This window comes from Lepisosteus platostomus, chromosome 1 (assembly GCF_059453375.1).
Source record: "Lepisosteus platostomus isolate fLepPlt1 chromosome 1, fLepPlt1.hap1, whole genome shotgun sequence".
NCBI lineage: Eukaryota > Metazoa > Chordata > Actinopteri > Semionotiformes > Lepisosteidae > Lepisosteus > Lepisosteus platostomus.
Window position 1 is genome coordinate 21,901,561 of NC_142611.1, and position 19,700 is coordinate 21,921,260.

At 34.5% G+C, this 19,700-nt stretch overlaps 1 protein-coding gene across 1 annotated transcript; it reads right to left on the reverse strand.

Annotated features, from left to right (window-relative positions):
- Positions 1-953: 953 nt before the first annotated feature.
- rrh (retinal pigment epithelium-derived rhodopsin homolog) lies at positions 954-18,367 on the reverse strand. Its single transcript, XM_088627248.1, has 7 exons — positions 13,584-18,367; positions 12,450-12,640; positions 9,392-9,491; positions 7,954-8,107; positions 7,088-7,256; positions 6,098-6,276; positions 954-2,108 (listed from the first exon to the last, which is right to left on the reverse strand). The coding sequence occupies exons 1-7, from the start codon at positions 13,723-13,725 to the stop codon at positions 2,003-2,005; spliced, it is 1,041 nt and encodes a 346-aa protein (XP_088483374.1). The 5' UTR covers positions 13,726-18,367; the 3' UTR covers positions 954-2,002.
- Between the last annotated feature and the right edge of the window lie 1,333 nt (positions 18,368-19,700).

A 19,700-nucleotide genomic window follows, 5' to 3' on the forward strand; every position in this document is an offset into this window, starting at 1 on the left:
CCCATCCTTGCAGAAGTCTTCCTCAGTGGGTCCAGAAGACGCCTGGGTATCCGATCCTGATAGCAACCAGGCATCTCCGTCACAGAGAGTATGTGGAGATTGTGTTGACAGTGCACGCTTGACCTGTTCACAGAGGAGACCCCCCATTAAGAGTGTGAGTCTTGAATCACCAGTTCCCAAACCCTCTGACTAGACCACCGCATGGGGGTTTCCTGCCTTGCTTGTCCAGTGAGACCACTCCACTCAGTGAAACCCCAGGAAACAGTGCAGCTGCACTCCGAAGAGACTTCTTTTCTGGCCCATGCATCGGCCAGGATGTTTGCTGGCCTGGTTCCCTGGCTACCTGGAGGACTGCCTCCCAGAACTATGCAGCCTCCTTTGCTGCTCAGGGCTCAGTAGCTGGTCCCATCCCAGAGCCGAGGGTCTCAGATTCTGGTCGGTGGGCTGGGTTGGGCAGTCTAAGTAGGGGCTGGCACTTCTCTGTGTCAGTCTCTCTCTCTGGTCACCAGGAATGCAGACACTTAGTATCCCTTGGACCGCTGCACTGCACCTTGTTTTCTTTCTGTCTTTCTGTTCACACTTTCCCTCTCTGCCGGATCATCCTAACCCTCAATCAGTCAGGTCTCCTTGAGAGTTCCATCTCTCTCAGGTCCCTTGCACATGGGCTCTTAAGCATCACACCCATGCAGCAGTATCCCACCGCATCATAACATTTATATGATGAAATGTTCTAAAAACATGCTTATCTTAAAAGAATTGTACTTCTGACTTATGGCTTCCAAAGGAGAGCAAAAGTTGCTGATATTCACATCACTGAAGACTGTAAGTTACCCAGCACATACAGTACAGTACATAACTAGATAAAGGATCACAGAAATGTATCTACTGGTCTTATAATATATAATATACAGTATATCTTTATAATAAAGAAATAATACAGATATATCATTGTTTGTTTTTATTATGCACTTTGCAAGTCTGCATACATAAAAATTGGGGGAAAAGTCAGAAACGTTTGCAAACATCTGCCTCAGCTGAACATTATAAATGTTTACAGTTGCAGTATGTTTCTGTATTTTATTCTTAAATTCAAACATATCAGACTGACCAGTGCTTAGTCTTTTAAAGCAATATCTGGTAATTTTAATTTTGTTATGTTATGCTTAATAGCCAAATACTGTTGCATATGAAGTAGTGGTCTTATAGAATTAAGCATGGAAAGAATCAGAATAGATTATTGATTTGTCTGGAATCTGAATGGCCTCATAACTATAATTAGAAATGTAATTCAAAAACCTGTGTTTATATCCAAAAACATTTTGTGGTTTTAGATTTTTTTAAAGAAACAATTTAGAAAATTCACACTTTTAAAATACACACATATGAACAATTAGGATATAATTATGAAAAATACCTCGGAACTCAAACAGCTCTGTAATTTTCACATCAGGATATTATACTGATCATACATTGAAAGTCAGTGAATGCAAAATTCCTCCATTTAAAAGGTAACTTTAAAAAACAAACATTTTACTTGTTAAATCACAAATATAGTATTTAAAAACATAGACCACTGTGAAGAAATCATTGTTATGAAAGTTAAATAATGGAGTTTATGTAGTATGTCTTACCATTGTTTTTATAAATACATCTTATGAATTTTTTTTCACATAAATACATGTATTATCATAGCCTTCTTTGGGACAAAAGGCCAAAACCTCATTATTTTCAAAAAGTCAATATTTCACAATTTAAAATGTTTCAAAATATTTCTTGGCAGCTGAAAAACATAAATTTTATTTTGCACTTTTTAAAATAAAACTTAAACTTTCAATAGAAGTAAAAGTGCATTAGACTGCAATATATATTTATTACACAAGTTTTATTTTAACATTTATCAAATATATTGAAAGGCCAATTTCATTAAATGTTTGCATTATGTCAGGATTTACTACATCAAAATGATTCAAACTGGTCATTTTATTTTTTATAACCTTTTTTCCTATTGTGTTAAAGGCAGCTGTGAAATTGTCATTGGCATCAGATTGTTGATGGTGATTTCCTGTCGGGTTTGGCAGCGAATCATTGCCATAATTGCTCTTCTGAATCTAAAAGCCCAGAAAAATCTTGTTAGTTTGAAAGGACCACTTTCTGCATTAAAAAAACAGGAACATTAACTCTGTACAGTGTCACCCATGATTTTTAATAAAGTATGTAACATTTCCATAATATTTCTTTATAGTTTGGCAACATTTAATAGATTCTTAAACAACAATCTTTATCCAATATCCATTAAATCATGTGGCAAAAGACTTGTCTATTAAATCAACTCTTTTCAGAGTAGATGTAGCGCACATGTGCTAAACACCAGATGGCCAGATCTTGAACCCCCACTTAGTACACAGACTGGTAACTTAATTACAGCTGATGCCTAAATGGATTGAACCCTCTTTTCAGTGAATAATCATGATAGGTGTGTATTCCTATGCAAATGTTGTATCTTGGGATTAAATCTTTATCTGACATGGGGGAGAATGTAATGAATGCTGGTTATAAGCCATGTACCTTCTGGCTTGTCAAGTGAGTCAGCAACTTGTCCTAACAGCCTGAGTTTGGATCCTTGTACAGGACCCAGTACAACTCTTTACAATTACATAGACATGCCGTCTTGATATAATACTGTTGTTTTCTCTTCTCAGTACAACAATAGAAGCCATATCATAATAATTTGTGCTGCACTGATAATAATACTAACAGGTGATCAATCTAGATTAAAAACATACAAAACTGGGGAGTGACTACAGGAAAGATCACATTTAAAATGTCTTTAAATGGCTGGCATTTTCCTCCTTGTGACTAGTAAATGTCACTCACTCAGGACTGTGAGACTACCTCTACTTCCTTACATTCTTTTCATTTGATCTGATTATAAGCAGGATCACTACAAAGCTGAGTGAGAGGGAACTGTAAAAGTCTAAATGCAGTTGAGTACATGTAGCAATTAAATTAGTTTTGTATCTCAAGTCTTACAAAACATCCTTATAATGGACTGATGTTTTGATGTAGATGAGTCAAATTGCTACAGATAAGATACTCAGTTGTTTGCCTATGACGGTGATTCAAATCCAGAGTTTGACTGCATTTGACACATTAATGCCTTTGCTCACATACCTTAGAAAAATAAAACCATAGAAACCACTGAACCCTTTGAAAAAAAGTTAACTTTCTTAACTGTTTCATTAGTAGCATCATATTGTAAAATGCTGAATCACTCAATGCATACCTGTTTAGTACACTAAATCATTTTCAAGAGTATCTCATTTTAGACACTGACAATTGGGAAGAGATATTTCCTGGTATTTGAAAATACAGGAACTACAGATTATTGAAAAGAACAGTGAAGTTGGCCCAGGGACTAACATTTTAAACTCCTTTCATCATTATTTTAGGATTTAAATCTTTGTAAGTTTATTTAACAAGAAAAATATCCTGTTTTTATGTTAACTCTAAAATTAAGAGGCCGTTTGATGCACCACATTATCATAAATAGTTTTTCTATCTATACTACCATAGGTTATGCTCAGCTTCTTAGCAATACAGCAAATCTATCTGATTGATTGATTTCTAATAAAACTGAAAATAAAAACATAATTTTAGGTTATTGTTATGTTAATAAAATGTTAGAATACTTTACTGTATATAATTTAATCAGTATAATATGAACAGGAGGAGTCTGTTTTAAATTGTCTCGTTTTTATTATTGAAAAACTTAAAAAACTTAAAAACACTCTAAGCATGTGAATCATAAATCCTGTGTCATATGTTTTGTAAGACCTTGCTTTATTTGGAATAATTAAGACTGTTGCTTTATTTTTGGTCACTGTTGCTGACTCACTGGAATGTACTGCAATCTGAGTGTAAAACACAATACATACTGTACAGTGACTTTTTATTTTATTTTATAAAGCTTCAAATAAAATTTTAGATGGAACCCTTCCAGACTGGGGTGAATGTTAAGTACAGTGAATTATTTTATGAAGATGGAGCAATATCCCAAAACAATAGTCAATTAATTGATATTTTTCATAATCACATGATCAATAACTCATACAGTATGTTCTGTGATGAGATGACACATTCAGACAAGACAGCAGATTTTGTCGCAACTGCATTCCCCAGAAAGCTGTAGAGAACAACTTGCCACTTTCAGTCACCTGCCCAATTGTAAGTAGACAATTGTCAGGTCTAAGCATAGACAAGGGTTTTCTAGTATACTCACATACTGTATGAACATTGCCATTAGGAAGCATTTCAGAATTGTACATAGAGGCACATAATGGAAAAATTATCAAAGCCATAAGCCTGAGCAATGACAATATGCTCACCTGAAACAAATATTCCTTAACTATTCAGTAGTCATTTATTTACTTATTCAAAAGATAACCTTATGTTCTCAAGTATATGGAATTAGGAGTTTTCCCTCTTCACATCCCCTTTTGTTCAACACAGTGCATGGGATTAGGTCTTCCATATATTGACATACTTAAAGCTGAAATACTTAAGATGAATCTTTTTAGCCTGGAGCAAAGTTGTGTCACTGAGATTATTAAGAATAAGAATAAGGGGTCCTGAAAAATATTTTTAAAGGAGTATGTAGTGCACAATAGTCACAAGTTTAATGTTAAATATAAATAAGAATAAAACAGGGGAAGCACAGTGGCATGGAGTTTGTATGTTAAATTTTGGATTCTATAATATTTCCAGCTGAGCAGTTATAAAACTGATGCCATGTCACTAAGTTCTTCACGACAACTGTGTCTAATTTATGCCTTAAATGTCTTAATTTTAAATTAAGAAATTGAAAATTCTGTTCTGTCGGTGCCTTAAGTAGGTTTTCACAAAGACAAAGTTTTCAATTTTGCAATGGTCTACGTGGTAGACTGTCAAAGATCACCTTACAAAAACTTTAATATGTTCACAAATCACACTATAGAAGCTCATGATGTGTCTTTTTCTGGAGAATATTTCAGTGTTGTCTTAAAATCCCTGCACCAACCTTTTGTTAGATTTCACGTAGACTTCAAGATACAGTTAAAAAGACTTTTAAAGCCATGTACAGTAGGACATCTCTCTCTCTCATATTAGTGCCTTTCTAATATATGCATTCTTCTTGTCTTGTCTTTGACCCCCAACAATAACCCAACCACTGTGTGTGATAGTACCTAGACAAAGTGATAGAGCGTGACATACTTTAGTGGGTATCGCTATAGACTTTTAACTCGAAGACTGGATTCGATCCCAAGGTGAGACTTTTAATACAAATAGGTTACAATTGTCTGTTTTCAAATAAGACTTTTTTAAAACAGAATTCCTATAGATTATATATTGATGTATTTTGTTTGATGCTTTTTTCTAGTTTAAATTTCCCCTGTCTTTATTGTACAGTAAGATACATTTCTGAAAGTTACAATAAAAGTTAAAGCTTAATATTAACATTGTTAATTAATTAATGTTATAATGTTATATCAATATTAATAATAGTTGTAATAGTCTATTTCACACAGTCACATGTATATCACATGTATATCTTCTGGTCAGCATGCAATCTATTGAATTGTATGAGGGTACTCTGACTATTGCTGGAAATATCTCCATTTTTACTTGAGCTTGTAGCGATAAGGTAGATATTAGCTCAGCAGAAGAAACATGAGTGAACACCTTCTGTTAAACCATGCCAGAAGAATGACTCAACTTGTTGTCTCCATGTAAAAAAAAACATTTCTAACAGAGAGGGACAGTAGTCTTGAGAGCGTCTTCTCGATTTTGCATGCCACATGCAAAATGACAGACCTGAATAGACCTTAAATGTGAATAAACCATTTGGGATTAAAGCTGACCATAAGATGTTAGCAAGGATTTATCATTACACTCTTAGCACCTCATATATTATTGTGAATAACTTCATCACATTATCAAGAGAAGAGTGTTGCTTTTGTATTTAAAAATATTTGTTCAAATAACCATCAGAAAGCATGTGAGTGGCACAATAGATTTGATTTCAGTAAAAAAAACCAACACAGATGGATTAAGTACTTACTTCTTATTGGCAATCACATATATGCAAGGATTATAGAAGGTGGAAGACTTGGCAAAAAGGGGTGCAATTATGGCCATTGGGGCAGGAATTCGTTGAGGGTCTCCGAAGGAAGCCCAGAGACACACAATTGAATATGGTGACCATGCCACAAGAAACATCACAATCATCACGACTGACATCTGTAAAATGAGCCAGATTGACACATCAGGAATCAGGACAATGTCTTTAATTTAAATAAACAGAAACAAGAAAGACTAAGAAGAACAAACCATAAAAATACAATACTAATGTAAAGATGTTTGATTCATGACATTTGTGCAATATCATATTTAAATTTAGTAAATTAGCAGAAAATAACTGATTAAAATTATATTTTACTTACAGTAGTTAAAACAATCACAAGTAAGAATTTCAACATAAAGCAATTAAACACAGTGCCAGTCCATTACACTTGATCTTTATCCTAGCTGACATTTTTTTCAGAGGGGAGCCCTGATAATGAACAAAAGGACTAGGAAGGGAGTGAAAAGAAGAGAAATGTAAAGAGAGAACCTTAAGCTTTAATTCAGGAAACATGATACAGTCATGGAAATATTCAGGGACTTAAACTGCATGTACAGCTACAGTACATAGTAGAGTGCAATTCTTCCAGTGTTATCTATATGTTCCTTTATATTTTATTTTCAGTATATTTATATATTATCTATATAATGTAAAATATGTATGCACTATTTTATCCGTACTGAACACAAGCAACATTTAATATAACTAGAAAACATCCATTATATAGGTCCATGAGCTATCAAAACATGTTAACATTAAAAATGTTTAAGCTATGTTTTCTAATAAATCTATAAACACCTATACAAGTAATTAAATATGCAGCTTTTATTCCAAATCCAGTTTTGAATAAGGATATACTAAAAAGAAAACAAATAGCAGGCTGAATTATGTGGAACCAGTGTAAATATAAAATAAGAAAATCCTTACCTTTGTCACAGCCAATTGATCTGACCAATCCATGTTGATGTTCTCCAAGCAGTTGCTGCTGGTATACCTTTTCATTGTATGAGACACATTGTAGTAGCAGTAAAACATGACCAATAGGGGAATCACAAAATTCACAGCAATCACTGACATGGTGTAAGAAACAAATGACCTGCATATGGACACAAGGAAGTTGTGGTTACTTCAATTATGAAGGCCAAAAGAAAAATAAAATACCTTGTGTTGTAGACATTTTTCCCTTCAAGTAAGTTAATTTTAAAAGGGCTTTCTACTTGCAGAAAGAGACAAATAGCCATTCTTCTTATATATATTTTAGTTGTACAGCAAAGGTCACAGTTTATGTCTCCATTGATGGAATTTCTCATTCTGAGTCTCTTATGTCATTGCCTTAGTACAATATTTGCAAATGTTGTATAATGCAAAAATTCAACCACGTACGTCTCAACAATGCTGCCAAAGCAATGAAGTAAAAATAACATTTTTAATTATTTGGCGAAAAAATTTAAACATGTATAAACAGTATAAGACTCTCTGTGAACCTTAGTAATGACTGTACTACCACAAGTGTATAGTAAATACATAGATATTCTGTGAAAGAGCTGAAGCACAAGGCTACTTCATCTATACTTCATGAAGACATTTCAGAATACAAAATTATAAAAAGCAGTTCTTTACTATTCTGGAATTCAGTGTATAATATAATCAGAAAACAGAATTTTCTAATAACTCCTGAATATATCAATTAAATGATGTTTTACTTACAGTAGCTAAGTACTAGGTGAAGTTAACTTAGAACACTGAAAGTATCCAGTTTCCCACAGCAAATGGAAAAATTGAAATATACTCACGAATCATTGTTTCTCCAGTTTACAGTGCATGTTGCTCCAGTAGGATCAGGTGCATAGCTTGCCCAACCTAAAATGGGCATAGTGGACCAGAAAATGGCATTGATCCAGGCAGCACCAATTAGGCTAGCATAGGTGTGACTGGTCATTTGCTGTCCTTTTGGAAAAAGAAACAAATATGAAAAGAGTTAGGAGTCTCACAAAAAAACAGAAAACATTTACTAGAAAACTATTTTGGCTAAATAAGAACAAGTTTTAGCACAATTTTGGCTAAATAAAGGGACATCGAATTGAAAACACATGATTTAAGCTACACAAGTATTCTTTTTTCTGGGACATTGGGATTTACAATATCACTCAAAATTAATATCAGTTAATCTTTATGATTAATTTAAGATGTGTGTACCTTAAAAAATATTTTTTTACCCATTATTTTGTCTCCACAATGTTTTGCAGAAGTAAAGAAATTATGTGCTGGATATGGGTTGAGTGAACACAAAGTTCCAAACACTGCAAGGAGATTAAAGGCTTGAATTTAGGACCAGAACTTCTTTCATGATTATGTGAGAATTTACTCAACTTCTGTTGAGCCCATTGGCATCCAGATATATGTGCTTAACTCAGTGGAGTCCAAAATTAATGTCATTAGTACACTTATAATAAAATGTAAAACACTTTTTTTAAACAGGTTAACAGAGCAGGCACATAAAAACAGATGGTAATTAAAACTAAATAAACTATAATGATGAAATAATAGACAATATTGATCTTAAATAAATCTGTAATGACATAAAGATGGTGCATCTTCCATATAATGCAAAAATGAGAAACAATGTATTAATCTGAGCTAGTATATGGTCAATAACTGGATATCTGTGAGCTGAAAAATGCCTGAAAAATAAAAGTGTCATAATAATCCAAATTCACAATATCTCGTTATCACAAATGCTGTAGGAGAAATGATAGAGTACATTACATAAATGTGTATTTCTGACTAGGAAGCATTCGTAAAATTCTTGCCTTCTTTGTATAGATGATTGTGGACATAGATGAACAGACCCTGTCTTGAATAGTCTTGATGATTCAAAAAGCTCACAGGTTTTCAAAGGAACAGATCCTGAACTCAGCCAAAATGCCAGCCAGACCAAAGACAACAAAACAAAACTGTTGTCCCCATGAATTCATGCTTTCGGTTCCATTTCCCTGAACATTCTGTTTGTAACAGGCTTCATTCCTAAAATCCATGATGGTTCCTCTCGTCCATGAATTCTGTAAGCATGTTGATGATGATAAGGATGATGCTGTTAATTTTGATTAATGAGGACAAAGGATTATACATGTTATCTGTGTCAGTTTTAAATAATCTAACATTTATTTGGACTATTTTTGGTTATATTAATGCGCATTGAAAATACATGTGTAAAGTGAACCACAGGAATACCTATATCAGGTCTGCATATGGTGAAGTAACGGTCAATGGCAACCACAGTCAGTAGTCCAATGCTTGCCATCCCAAAGAAGATATTTAGCGCAGCATATATCTAGGGGAAAAAAGACATGTTATTGATTAAATCTTGGCATTTACACGAATGCCAACATGAGTTCTTGTACTATTTATAAAGCTTTGTGGATACCCAAAGCTTTAGAAAAATGCAGTATAAGTAAATAGGCCTATTCACAAGTAGTTTAAAGTAGGTAGCTGTGTCAGCATGCTTAGGCTGCAAAAAATAAGTAAAGGTGTTCACACCTGAAGAAGGCTCCACAGCATAAATGTTCTGTCTCATTTAATTTATTTTCAGTATGGAATAAAGCTTTATTTATTCCTATTCACAAATAGGTCATTCAATTCAAATAGGTCATTCCACTCATGTGGTTAATGTAAAAAGTGGAAAAACCTTAAGGGGAACTGCAAAGCTACTTTTATATTTTTTCACTCATACATCACATTACATTCGTGATTACAGTGACTAGTGAGCAGGAAGAGCCACTTCACGTCACAATTCTCACAAACTCTCACTCTCACCTGTGGTGAGACCAGTGTTTTACAACAAAATGGAGACTATACACTACTTTCACAAAATTCACAATTTTGTGCTTAATTCATAAATTGGCAATTTTTTCAGTGCCGTCAATACATTTATTTTGTTACCGAGATAAAATAAAATAACAAGTCTGAGAAATAGGGCTGCAGTTCCCCTTTTAGTGTTCTTCAATATCCAGTCCTTAAAAAATGGTGCTTAATATGTTAATGGTTTGTTAAACAAAGGGAAAATTCCAAAATACACTGAGTAAAAAAGGTAACATTGAAGAGTAACCAAAGAACACATAATACCTGCACATTCTAATGCACATTCTTCACTCAAATATAGTCAAAAATGGACAAATCTATGCTACTATAAACGCTACTGTATATCACCCATACCATAGTGGAACACAGTCATGTTTTTTAATGTTTGTTAAGAAGGAGATTTTGAATGATTTTTCTGCAAGTCTTTAAAATATTAATAAACATTTGTTACTACGTATAATATGGTCCACTAACCACAGGGCCATTATGTATTATGGTGTGCCTAAGAAAGATACCGTTTTTCATATGGTTTATATTTACAGTCTCAAAATGTACACTTGGTTTTCAATGCTAATGCTCATCTTTCCAGAAAGATACACTTAGAGAAGAAAATTGTTCATGTCACACCACACTGTCCAACTGAATAAAGAAAAAAAATGCTTTTTACAAGACTGCCAAGAGGAGGCTAATAGTCATTAATGCTTTTCAAAATACTATACGTTAGCTAAGCTGGAAATCACCTACATAGCTTTCCTGTTGATTCATATAGATTCAGCCATCATGAACATAACAATTCTGTATTGATAATTGGTAGAACTACCACAGATTATATTTATTGAGTAAAGGGACAATTATGTGTAGTGCATTCTGTGTTAGTTTTGTTCTGTTAGAATAGGTTAAGACCAATAATTGCTAGATATTGTGTCAGATCTACACCTTTTAATTTAGCATTGTCGATATTGCTAACAATTTAAAGAATATTCCAGATTTTGTAAAAAATTAAATATATTTATATAGTTAATATATTATTTAAATATTTTATGCAACATGGAATTGCCAGTTGCTCTTATTTTAAATCCACCCAATCACCTTACTTGCTGAGCCATTCAGAAACTCAGAATAATGCCTTTTTATTATAAGTACATTTTTCCAACTCCCTTTATGGTATTTCAGGAGAAATTTCCCACACAGTGAGATTAAATATTTTTTTATGCCATATTCTAAACCTGATAATTACTGTGGCTTTCTATTCAGTATACCAAGAAATTATTCAATAAGACCAAAGCATATATGACCAATAAGACCAAAGCAAATACAATATACATGTATTGCTATGGAATTAGCTGGTTTGGGTGGGTCAACATTTTCAGTTAGTTAGATATTCCTGAGTCAGAGATTTTATTATCTCTTTATTATATAATTTTGTAGCAATCATAGACAATTAATGCATAGCAGTCATGAATGGAAAATTGCTACAAGGCAGAGAGTATTATTTATTACTTCTGTCTTAATTTGTCATAACATTTCATTCTAGTTTTAGTTATTTGACCAAGGGTATTCTGCATGTTTTTACCAAGTACTTTGGTTTAATTGTCATTTAAGCGGTACAGATTTTTATAATAATTTGTGAAAATTTATTTTTATACATAGTCAACAAAAGTGGAATGATATCTAATTATAGATTTTAATTCTGTATTTATTTTTGTATTTTAATCTGTTTTAATTGGATCATTTTTTGAGATACAATGTCATTTTACTGGAACAGGAGTAAAATCCTGAAGCCCTGATAGTTTGTTATGTGATGAACTTTTATGTAAAATGGTTATTCAATTTTTGCTGTTATGTAAGATCCTGTAAGTGAATATTCTATATATAAAAAGAAAAGGGATGATTAAAAAAAATCTGATTTCTGCGCTTGTAAGGGCATTGGAGACTAAACTAAACTAATCTAACCAAGCATTTAGGCTTGTTCTGTTAGTCTGAAAGTACTGTATATGTTGCAACATTTAATCTCTTAAAGGTTTAACTAGTGACTGGGACTATTTGCTCCATTCAATAAAAAGAAGGCATGTATCAGAATTTTCAGCTTTTCTTCAGTTTCAGCATAGAGTAAATCAAAATTCTCATGAGCAAATTTTAGCAAATCTACAGCGTTACTCAGTGGGAGCTTTCCATTTTGCAGATATTTCTTGCATTATCACACATTTCCTTAAAGACATCTATAGAAATAATTTTGGTAATTGTGTCTGAGCCCAACTCTCAAATTTCTTTTTTAAGGATGCTACATATGAATAACAAGAAGGACACCACAAGCATTGACCTTAACAAGTCATGTTTGAAAATATAAAAAATACAGCGCTCATTTGCTAGGAGCTATTTCATGTTGATATTTTAGTTCCTCAAATATTTTATTAAGTTTGAGTCTACTGACCTGACAACCATTGTATCCAAACTTCCAGCTTCCATGGATGTCAGAGGCTGCAGACATTGGATAGCCAATGCCACTGACACCAATGTCAGTGAAAGCAAGGTTGATAATGATGGCGTTGGTGGCAGTTCGCAGCTCCTTAAACTTCACAAACATAGCTAACACTACAATGTTGCTCAGTAGGCTTATGACCCCTGAGTGCAGAACATAATAAATGTAAATGAAAAAGAGTGAAATGACAAGAACTCAGATGCAACTCTCATTTTTTAAATCAAGTGTTCTCCTAGATTGACACAAAGTTGTCCAACTCATACAAGCGCACAAATGAACATTGACAAATATTGCAGAGTCTTGTGCTATCTTTACAAAAAAGATAAATGTTATTGTACAATAATAAGGAAAATATTGAACTTTTCTTTCTGAAATTCAAGCAATCAAAAAAATGATGAAACATTTATTTTCAAACCCAAGGGGAGCTCATTCAATTGTAAAATGCAAACTAACAAAAGCTTTAAAACTTACTTTTGTGCTTATGATCAAATAGAGGCTTATTCCTCAGAGATAATGACATTTCTTTAATAATGTTGAAATCAAAGAGAATAACATTATAAAACCAGCATTATTAGATATTGTATGGTGAAAACATTCTAAATTAATTTATATAGAGGGTATAGAGTAAAAAAGTATTTCAATAACCCGGTAGAAAGAATTATCAGAAATGTATTTTGCAGTTTTCTTGTTGTTTACTTTCATACTTGACATTAAACAAATTAATCAATCAAAATGCCAGATTTTAAGACAAACTAAAGTAATAATTCTTAATTGCCAGATAAATAATAATGGCATTTTGTGGTAAGGAAATACTAAATAACATAGCAACAATTTCAAATATATACAGAAGTTAGCCAAAATTATTTAACCCATTTCAGTACAATAAAACCTATATTCTTTTAAATTAATTGAATTAACTTAATTGTTTATTGAATTGTTGTTTATAAAAATCTGTCCTCCTAATACGTAGTTTATATTGACAGATATTTTTAAAATACATAGAATGCAATAGAAAACAATGTATGTCTACACACAATTTTTCATGATTTAAGTTAAATGGCTTCTTAAGAGAAACAATGGCTTTACCTGCGGTAATTAAATAAGCTGCAACAATGTTGTGCTCCGTCTGTGAGAAGACCGAGTGCCCCTCACTCGTGTCCACTGCCTGTGACAAGTTTGATGTCTCATTATCTAGTACCTTGGTAATAGGAATCCGAGAGTTTTCCATTTTAGACAATTTAAGGGTTGTATACTGAAGCTCTATTTTTAATTAATTAATTTATCAATCCATGCAAGGCAAAAGCATTGCCAGCACAGAGCATCAACCCTATGGGAAAATGCTACCTTCTAGTATTGCAGTTAGGAGTTTTTTTCATGGGGGGGGGGATCTTAGAAAACTGAGGCTGTTGTTAGCTTACCCCAGTGAAGGATCACAAGAAGGGATTACTTGTCACATGGAATCTTTTCATTGCAAAGTAGAAACCCCACGTGCCTTATTACAAAACCAACAACAAAATGTGCGGAAAACCAGTGAGCAAAAACAGTAGTTCCCTTTTATCCACTCTGTAGCGGGTTCTAAAAAAGGAGAAATAAAAAAATTTGAAGTATCAAGCAAGTAATTGGATTGGCAGTCCAAAAGACACACAGTTTGAAGGATGTATTCACTACTTTAGCAAAACCCTTCAAATTATTCTTTTTAAAAGTTACTTCCTTTTGAAGGCACTGTTTTTACTTTTGCTGATTGCTTTACAAATATTTTTTACTTAATCTCGAAGTGTAATATTTGTAGTAAATCCTGATCCATTTCCAAAGAGAGATGTACAGAAAGGATTACTTAATTCAATGTCCTTTAACCTAGGAAAGGGAATTCCCTGTTTTTGTTTCAAATGAACTTGTAGTTACATTTTGACACCTTATTGAATTCATAATACAAATTTGTTCAGTTTGACATTCTGGGATATTTTTGGTCCTAATCAGTTCGTCTGTACCTAAAATGAATAATCACTTCGGGACCTGGGTAATAAATCTTGACTTGCAATGTTAGTTGTTGTATCATTTAAGCCAGAGGTTCTCAAATGGGTATTCAGAAGCCCTTAGTGGTACTTCTTGGTAATGTAAGGGGTTCACAAGATCAGTGTGATATACAGACCCTAGAATACCACAGACCATATAAATATCACAACATGTCCTGCTTGTATCTTTACAGTAGAATTACATATAAAAAATTCTTAAATGGGATTTGAAATAACATTCACTGGCACCAAATTATCTTAAGTGGGCTACACATGTAAGTTTAACTCTGAGCTACGAACACAAACTAGCTACACAGATACAAACTAGCAAATGGTGATTGTCTGCCACACAACCTTGTAAAAATGGAATTTGTTATCAACAGCAGAAGGGAAACACAAGAAATTCCAAAGCAGTCAAAAGAGTTTGCCAAAATCTCTTTCAGTGACAATGACTTGTTTTGGATTTAAAATCAAGATAAAACTAACCCAGGTGTATAATTTTTCTGAAGGAGCTCACCTATTCAATGTTTGAAATGATAATTAAAAAAAACACCAGGAACCTGAGTGCTCAAACTTAGTTGGGAAACCAGATTGACAAATTTAAGCGAACATCCACAGACGATGACAGGAAGCGTAAGAATCTTATACAGACATGGTATCTTATGTCACAACACATTGCCAAATGTAAGGTGTTACATACTTTCAAGCGGTCTTTGATTCTTCTTGCTGCCATGGCTGGCAGCAAAGGAGCAATAAAGCCAAAAAGTATACCATTCTCCTGCAGTAATGTTTCAAGACAAATGATTAACTGATTGGGTGACTTGGAGTGCCAATCAGTTCCATAATTATTCACTATAGGTTAATCAAAACTATAGAAATGGGGAATTATGTTTGGTATATTTGTATAACAATAATAGGATGTTTTATACTGTCATAAACAACTTGAGGAGAAGTTCCTGAAGTACTCAACACGTAACCCTAAAAGCAATGTCCCAATTGTACCAAGTGATGTACCAGCTGACTTGGCAAGGCATATGCTGCGCAGTAAATGTGGAGTAGTAGAAGCAGGTTGAAAGAACATTGTGTCAACTTATTGTGTTAAGCACAGAGAAGCACTTGCATCAAAAGAACTGTGTCAAAAGATTTAAATGATGTTAATTTATGTTGTGAATTTGTGAATCAAGAAAGTCCTTTGAACATCTAAAGAAGCCCATGTTGCGGCTTCCATTGGCTGGAAGTGGGGTGGTAAACCTGTAGGTGGCACTTGCCCTTGGGACCAAAGGTTCTAAATAAGTGCCACAGTGCCCCGACTTGGGACAATGTACTTCTAAACACACAGTCCTTCAGATGCATTAAACCATGTCCTGACTACTTGGTAATTACATTCTAATGAAGAGTGGGTGGATGGAATCTCACTATCCTTGCTAAATTCCATTTTGGTCTCTTACAATCCAACTTAAATTATACACCTTAATTCAATTGGTGAAGTCATTTCACTTTTCTCCATCAAATCTTGTGTAAAGGAACTGCTGACATATGCCAGCTGTATCACCTGGGTGTGTATTACATTTAAGTGGGTCCCTGTTATGTCCCCAATATGACTCAGTCTAGGGGTGAATGGGGAGTAGCACATGAGCCAGGGTTTAACAGATAGAAATACACAAAAAAAACACGAATTAATACAAATTACACTATTCTACAGCCCAAGACCCTTTAAACCTGTCTCCTGAGAAAGGGGTGAAAAAGCCAAAGCAAAGTCTTCCACAAGCTATCTGTCTACTCCAGTAGTTCTCAAACTTTTTGGACCAAGTACCACCCCTGATCAAACCAAAGCATCCAAATACCACCTACAAGTCATCTTCTCATAGGAACCCCAGAAAATCTCGATAACCAACTTGAGCACGCGTGCGCGCATACACTCACATACACATATAATAAATATTATAATAATAAACTTTATTTGATATAGCGCCTTTAAAGGTGGATTCTCAAAGCTCTTTACAGAATGACAAAAGGAACAACAACAATTAAAAATAAATAGTAAAAAAGCACCATTACAGTGATTGGTGAGCCCGTTTAGTCAAGCAAAGCAGATGTGAATTCATTGGTCAAGCCTTGATACAATTCACAACAGAGTCTAACAGATATTAAATCCTCAGGCATTTTCTTGATGGCAAAGGCCTTGTGGTGGATGCTGCAGTGCGTCCACTTCATATCTAGAGTCCCCTCTCTAATTCGTACAACTAAACCACTGTGGCGGCTTGTCATCGCTCTAGTACCGTCTGTACAAACTCTGACGCATTTTATCTAGTTGATGCCATTCTCTTTGATAAATTCATTCAGAAGCTGAAATATGTGCTCTCCTGTAGTTCCTGTTGGTACCGGCTTACAGAACAGAAAGTCCTCATGGGACATGCCCTCAAACTCGTATCTAACGTAAACGAGCAAATTTGCCATGTCAACGACATTTACAGAGTCATCTAAATGCAGTGAAAAGCATCTGCTCATCTTAACGCGCTCTACCACAGTACTTTTGACATAATCCGCCATACCAATAATCCTATGAGTGACTGTGTCTTTCGGGGGGGGGGCAGCAGGTCAAGCTGTTTACCAGCTTCTTCTCCACACATAATACGTGTCAGCTCTTTTGCCAATGGTGAACAAAGTTCTTCACAAGCAGTGTGGGGCTTACCTGCTTTAGCAACCCACTAGCTTGCATTTTCAACCGTTTCCATTTCAGGAGTTCGTCTCAGAAGTTATAAGAAGTTTTTATTTCACGCACATGGGAGCGAAACAGAGACACTTTGTGTATTTTTCTCAAATTAACCTACAACAGTTCTTAAATATTTTTCTATTATCTATCACGCTTTCCTGTGCTCACAAGACTGCTAGCGTTCGTAGTACGCATTTCTATGCTTTCCTGTGCTTAGAACACTGGCATTGTTCCAATATCACGCACATTCCCCTACCTCCCTATTTGCTGGAGATAACTTTCTTTAAATACAATTGGCCACTTTTGTTCGTAGCACGCATTCATATACAATGGTATAGAATTACATTTTAGTTCGTGTCCACTCAAGTATTAGCGTGTGCTGTATCGTAGCACGTAGGCTGCGTAAAAAACCCGTCCCAATTTTTTAGTGCACACAAAGTTCCAGGTTTACTTTGTTTACCATAGTACCATAGTTTAAGAACCACTGGTCTAACTCTATCAAAACTAAGCTATAACAGAAAAAAAAAACACAGAAGCCACAACAAACCCAACTCTACACCACAGCTAAGAAAACAAATCCAATACGCCTCGCGGTTTCGTCGTTTCTTCTTCTTAAACCTCTCTTCCACACATGCTCTCCAGACGTCCCGTACCGAAATTTAAAACTGGACTGCTCGCTTCAACCAATCCAGAGAGACCCAATTTAGGGACACACCCACCTCCAAAAATGGACCAAGTGAAAAAACAATAGAACAGTCCCTTCCTGTGAATGAAACACTTTGGGAAAAACTTTACAAAAATATTTTTAAAATATCAGAAATGTAGTTCACATTTTCCAAATACTTTATATTATACATCCGTCTTTCGGATGAGATGTTAAACTGAGGTCCTGACTCTCACTAGTCAAAGGTCCCCGGGTATTTCTCGATAGGAGTAGGGAGTTATCCCCGGTGTCAGGATAAAAATGTTCCCCCTCGGCCTCCAAATTGTCCTCATGCATGATTAGCTTACACATGGCCTGCGATGGACTGGCAACCTGTCCAGCGTGTACCCTGCCTTGCAGGCGTCGGCTTCCCGCAACACCATACCGTATAAAGTGGTTTGGTAAATGACATAACGTATAATATAAATTAAATTAATAATCATTATATGTAGGCATTATATGAGTCACATTTTTTGGTAGCAGGCTGGAATTTATTTCTGAGTGGTTAGAACATAGGCCTGGGGGATGCCTTATTTGTACATAGCGTAACGTGTATGCTGAATGTAGTTAACTGTGTGTACTATCATTTGTAAATATTTGTTTAATCAAGTGTACCTAAATTATCACTCTTTTCAACAAGCTGTGTCAGAGAAAAAAGAACTCATGCACCTCTATAGTAAACACTTGAGTATATAGAGTAGGGAGTTATAATTATTAATCCACTCAGGTATTTTCTGATTTTCGCAACCCTCCCATTATAGGCTGTATTATTATGTTTTAAAGTATCCTTTGAAAACCAATACTCAATTGAGGTATGAACAATGGAATCTTGACCTTATCATATGTAAGTAAAGATAACTTTAACATGAATTTAAGCCCTAAACTAGGCCTCTAATGTCTATCCATCAGGGGATATTACAAAAAATATTTGAGGGGACAAATATTGCAGAGGCAGAAATTGCCTCTATGGACCTAATTGGTTAAGAGGACTTGCTATGCAGCCACATCTAGTCCAACTGTGAAACAAAATCAGCAAATGATATAATGTCTGATGGAATTCAAAACGAGCAAACTGTAATAAGAACCTTTAAGGGGACTGTCCTATGATACTTATTTTGACTGAATCATGTTATCAGTTAAGCTGGTACATAACCATGAGGTATCTCAGACCATGCACACTTGACATATCTTTGTGCTACAGATTCATTGTTTTTATGATGCTGTTCATGATTAAAAAAAAACAAAACTAGAAAACTTTATTTGGATTCACAGAATTGCTATAACAATCTGCCTTAAGAAATGTCTGAAAAATCCCTTGACATTTTCCCTTGACTTGACAATATAGGAATTCCAACAAATTGCTCTATATAAAACACAGCTAACCATGAATATTGTAACTATGAACACTCCACTGTAAAAATAAAACTTATATTGTTGGTCAGAATTACTTATGCCTGCTGCAGAAATGTTATACTGAGAACAATAAAGCTGAATTAAACTTTCTTCTAGAACATGCATGAAGAGGTGAATTCTGTTTACAAGAACATTTTAGAATTTTACATTTGTTCAGATATTGATTTTCTACTTAGAAGTAAAAGCAGTTTACTCTGCTCAACCTCAACCACAGCTCCCATCCTGCGCCATGAAGTTAAACTAGTTATACAGTAACCTCCTCTCCTCCTCTGCTCTTAAGAACAAACTGCTCGTAAAAGGTAGTGAACTATTTTAGCACAATACTCACTTCTCAGTTCTGTTAATGGCCACTCTTCAAAACA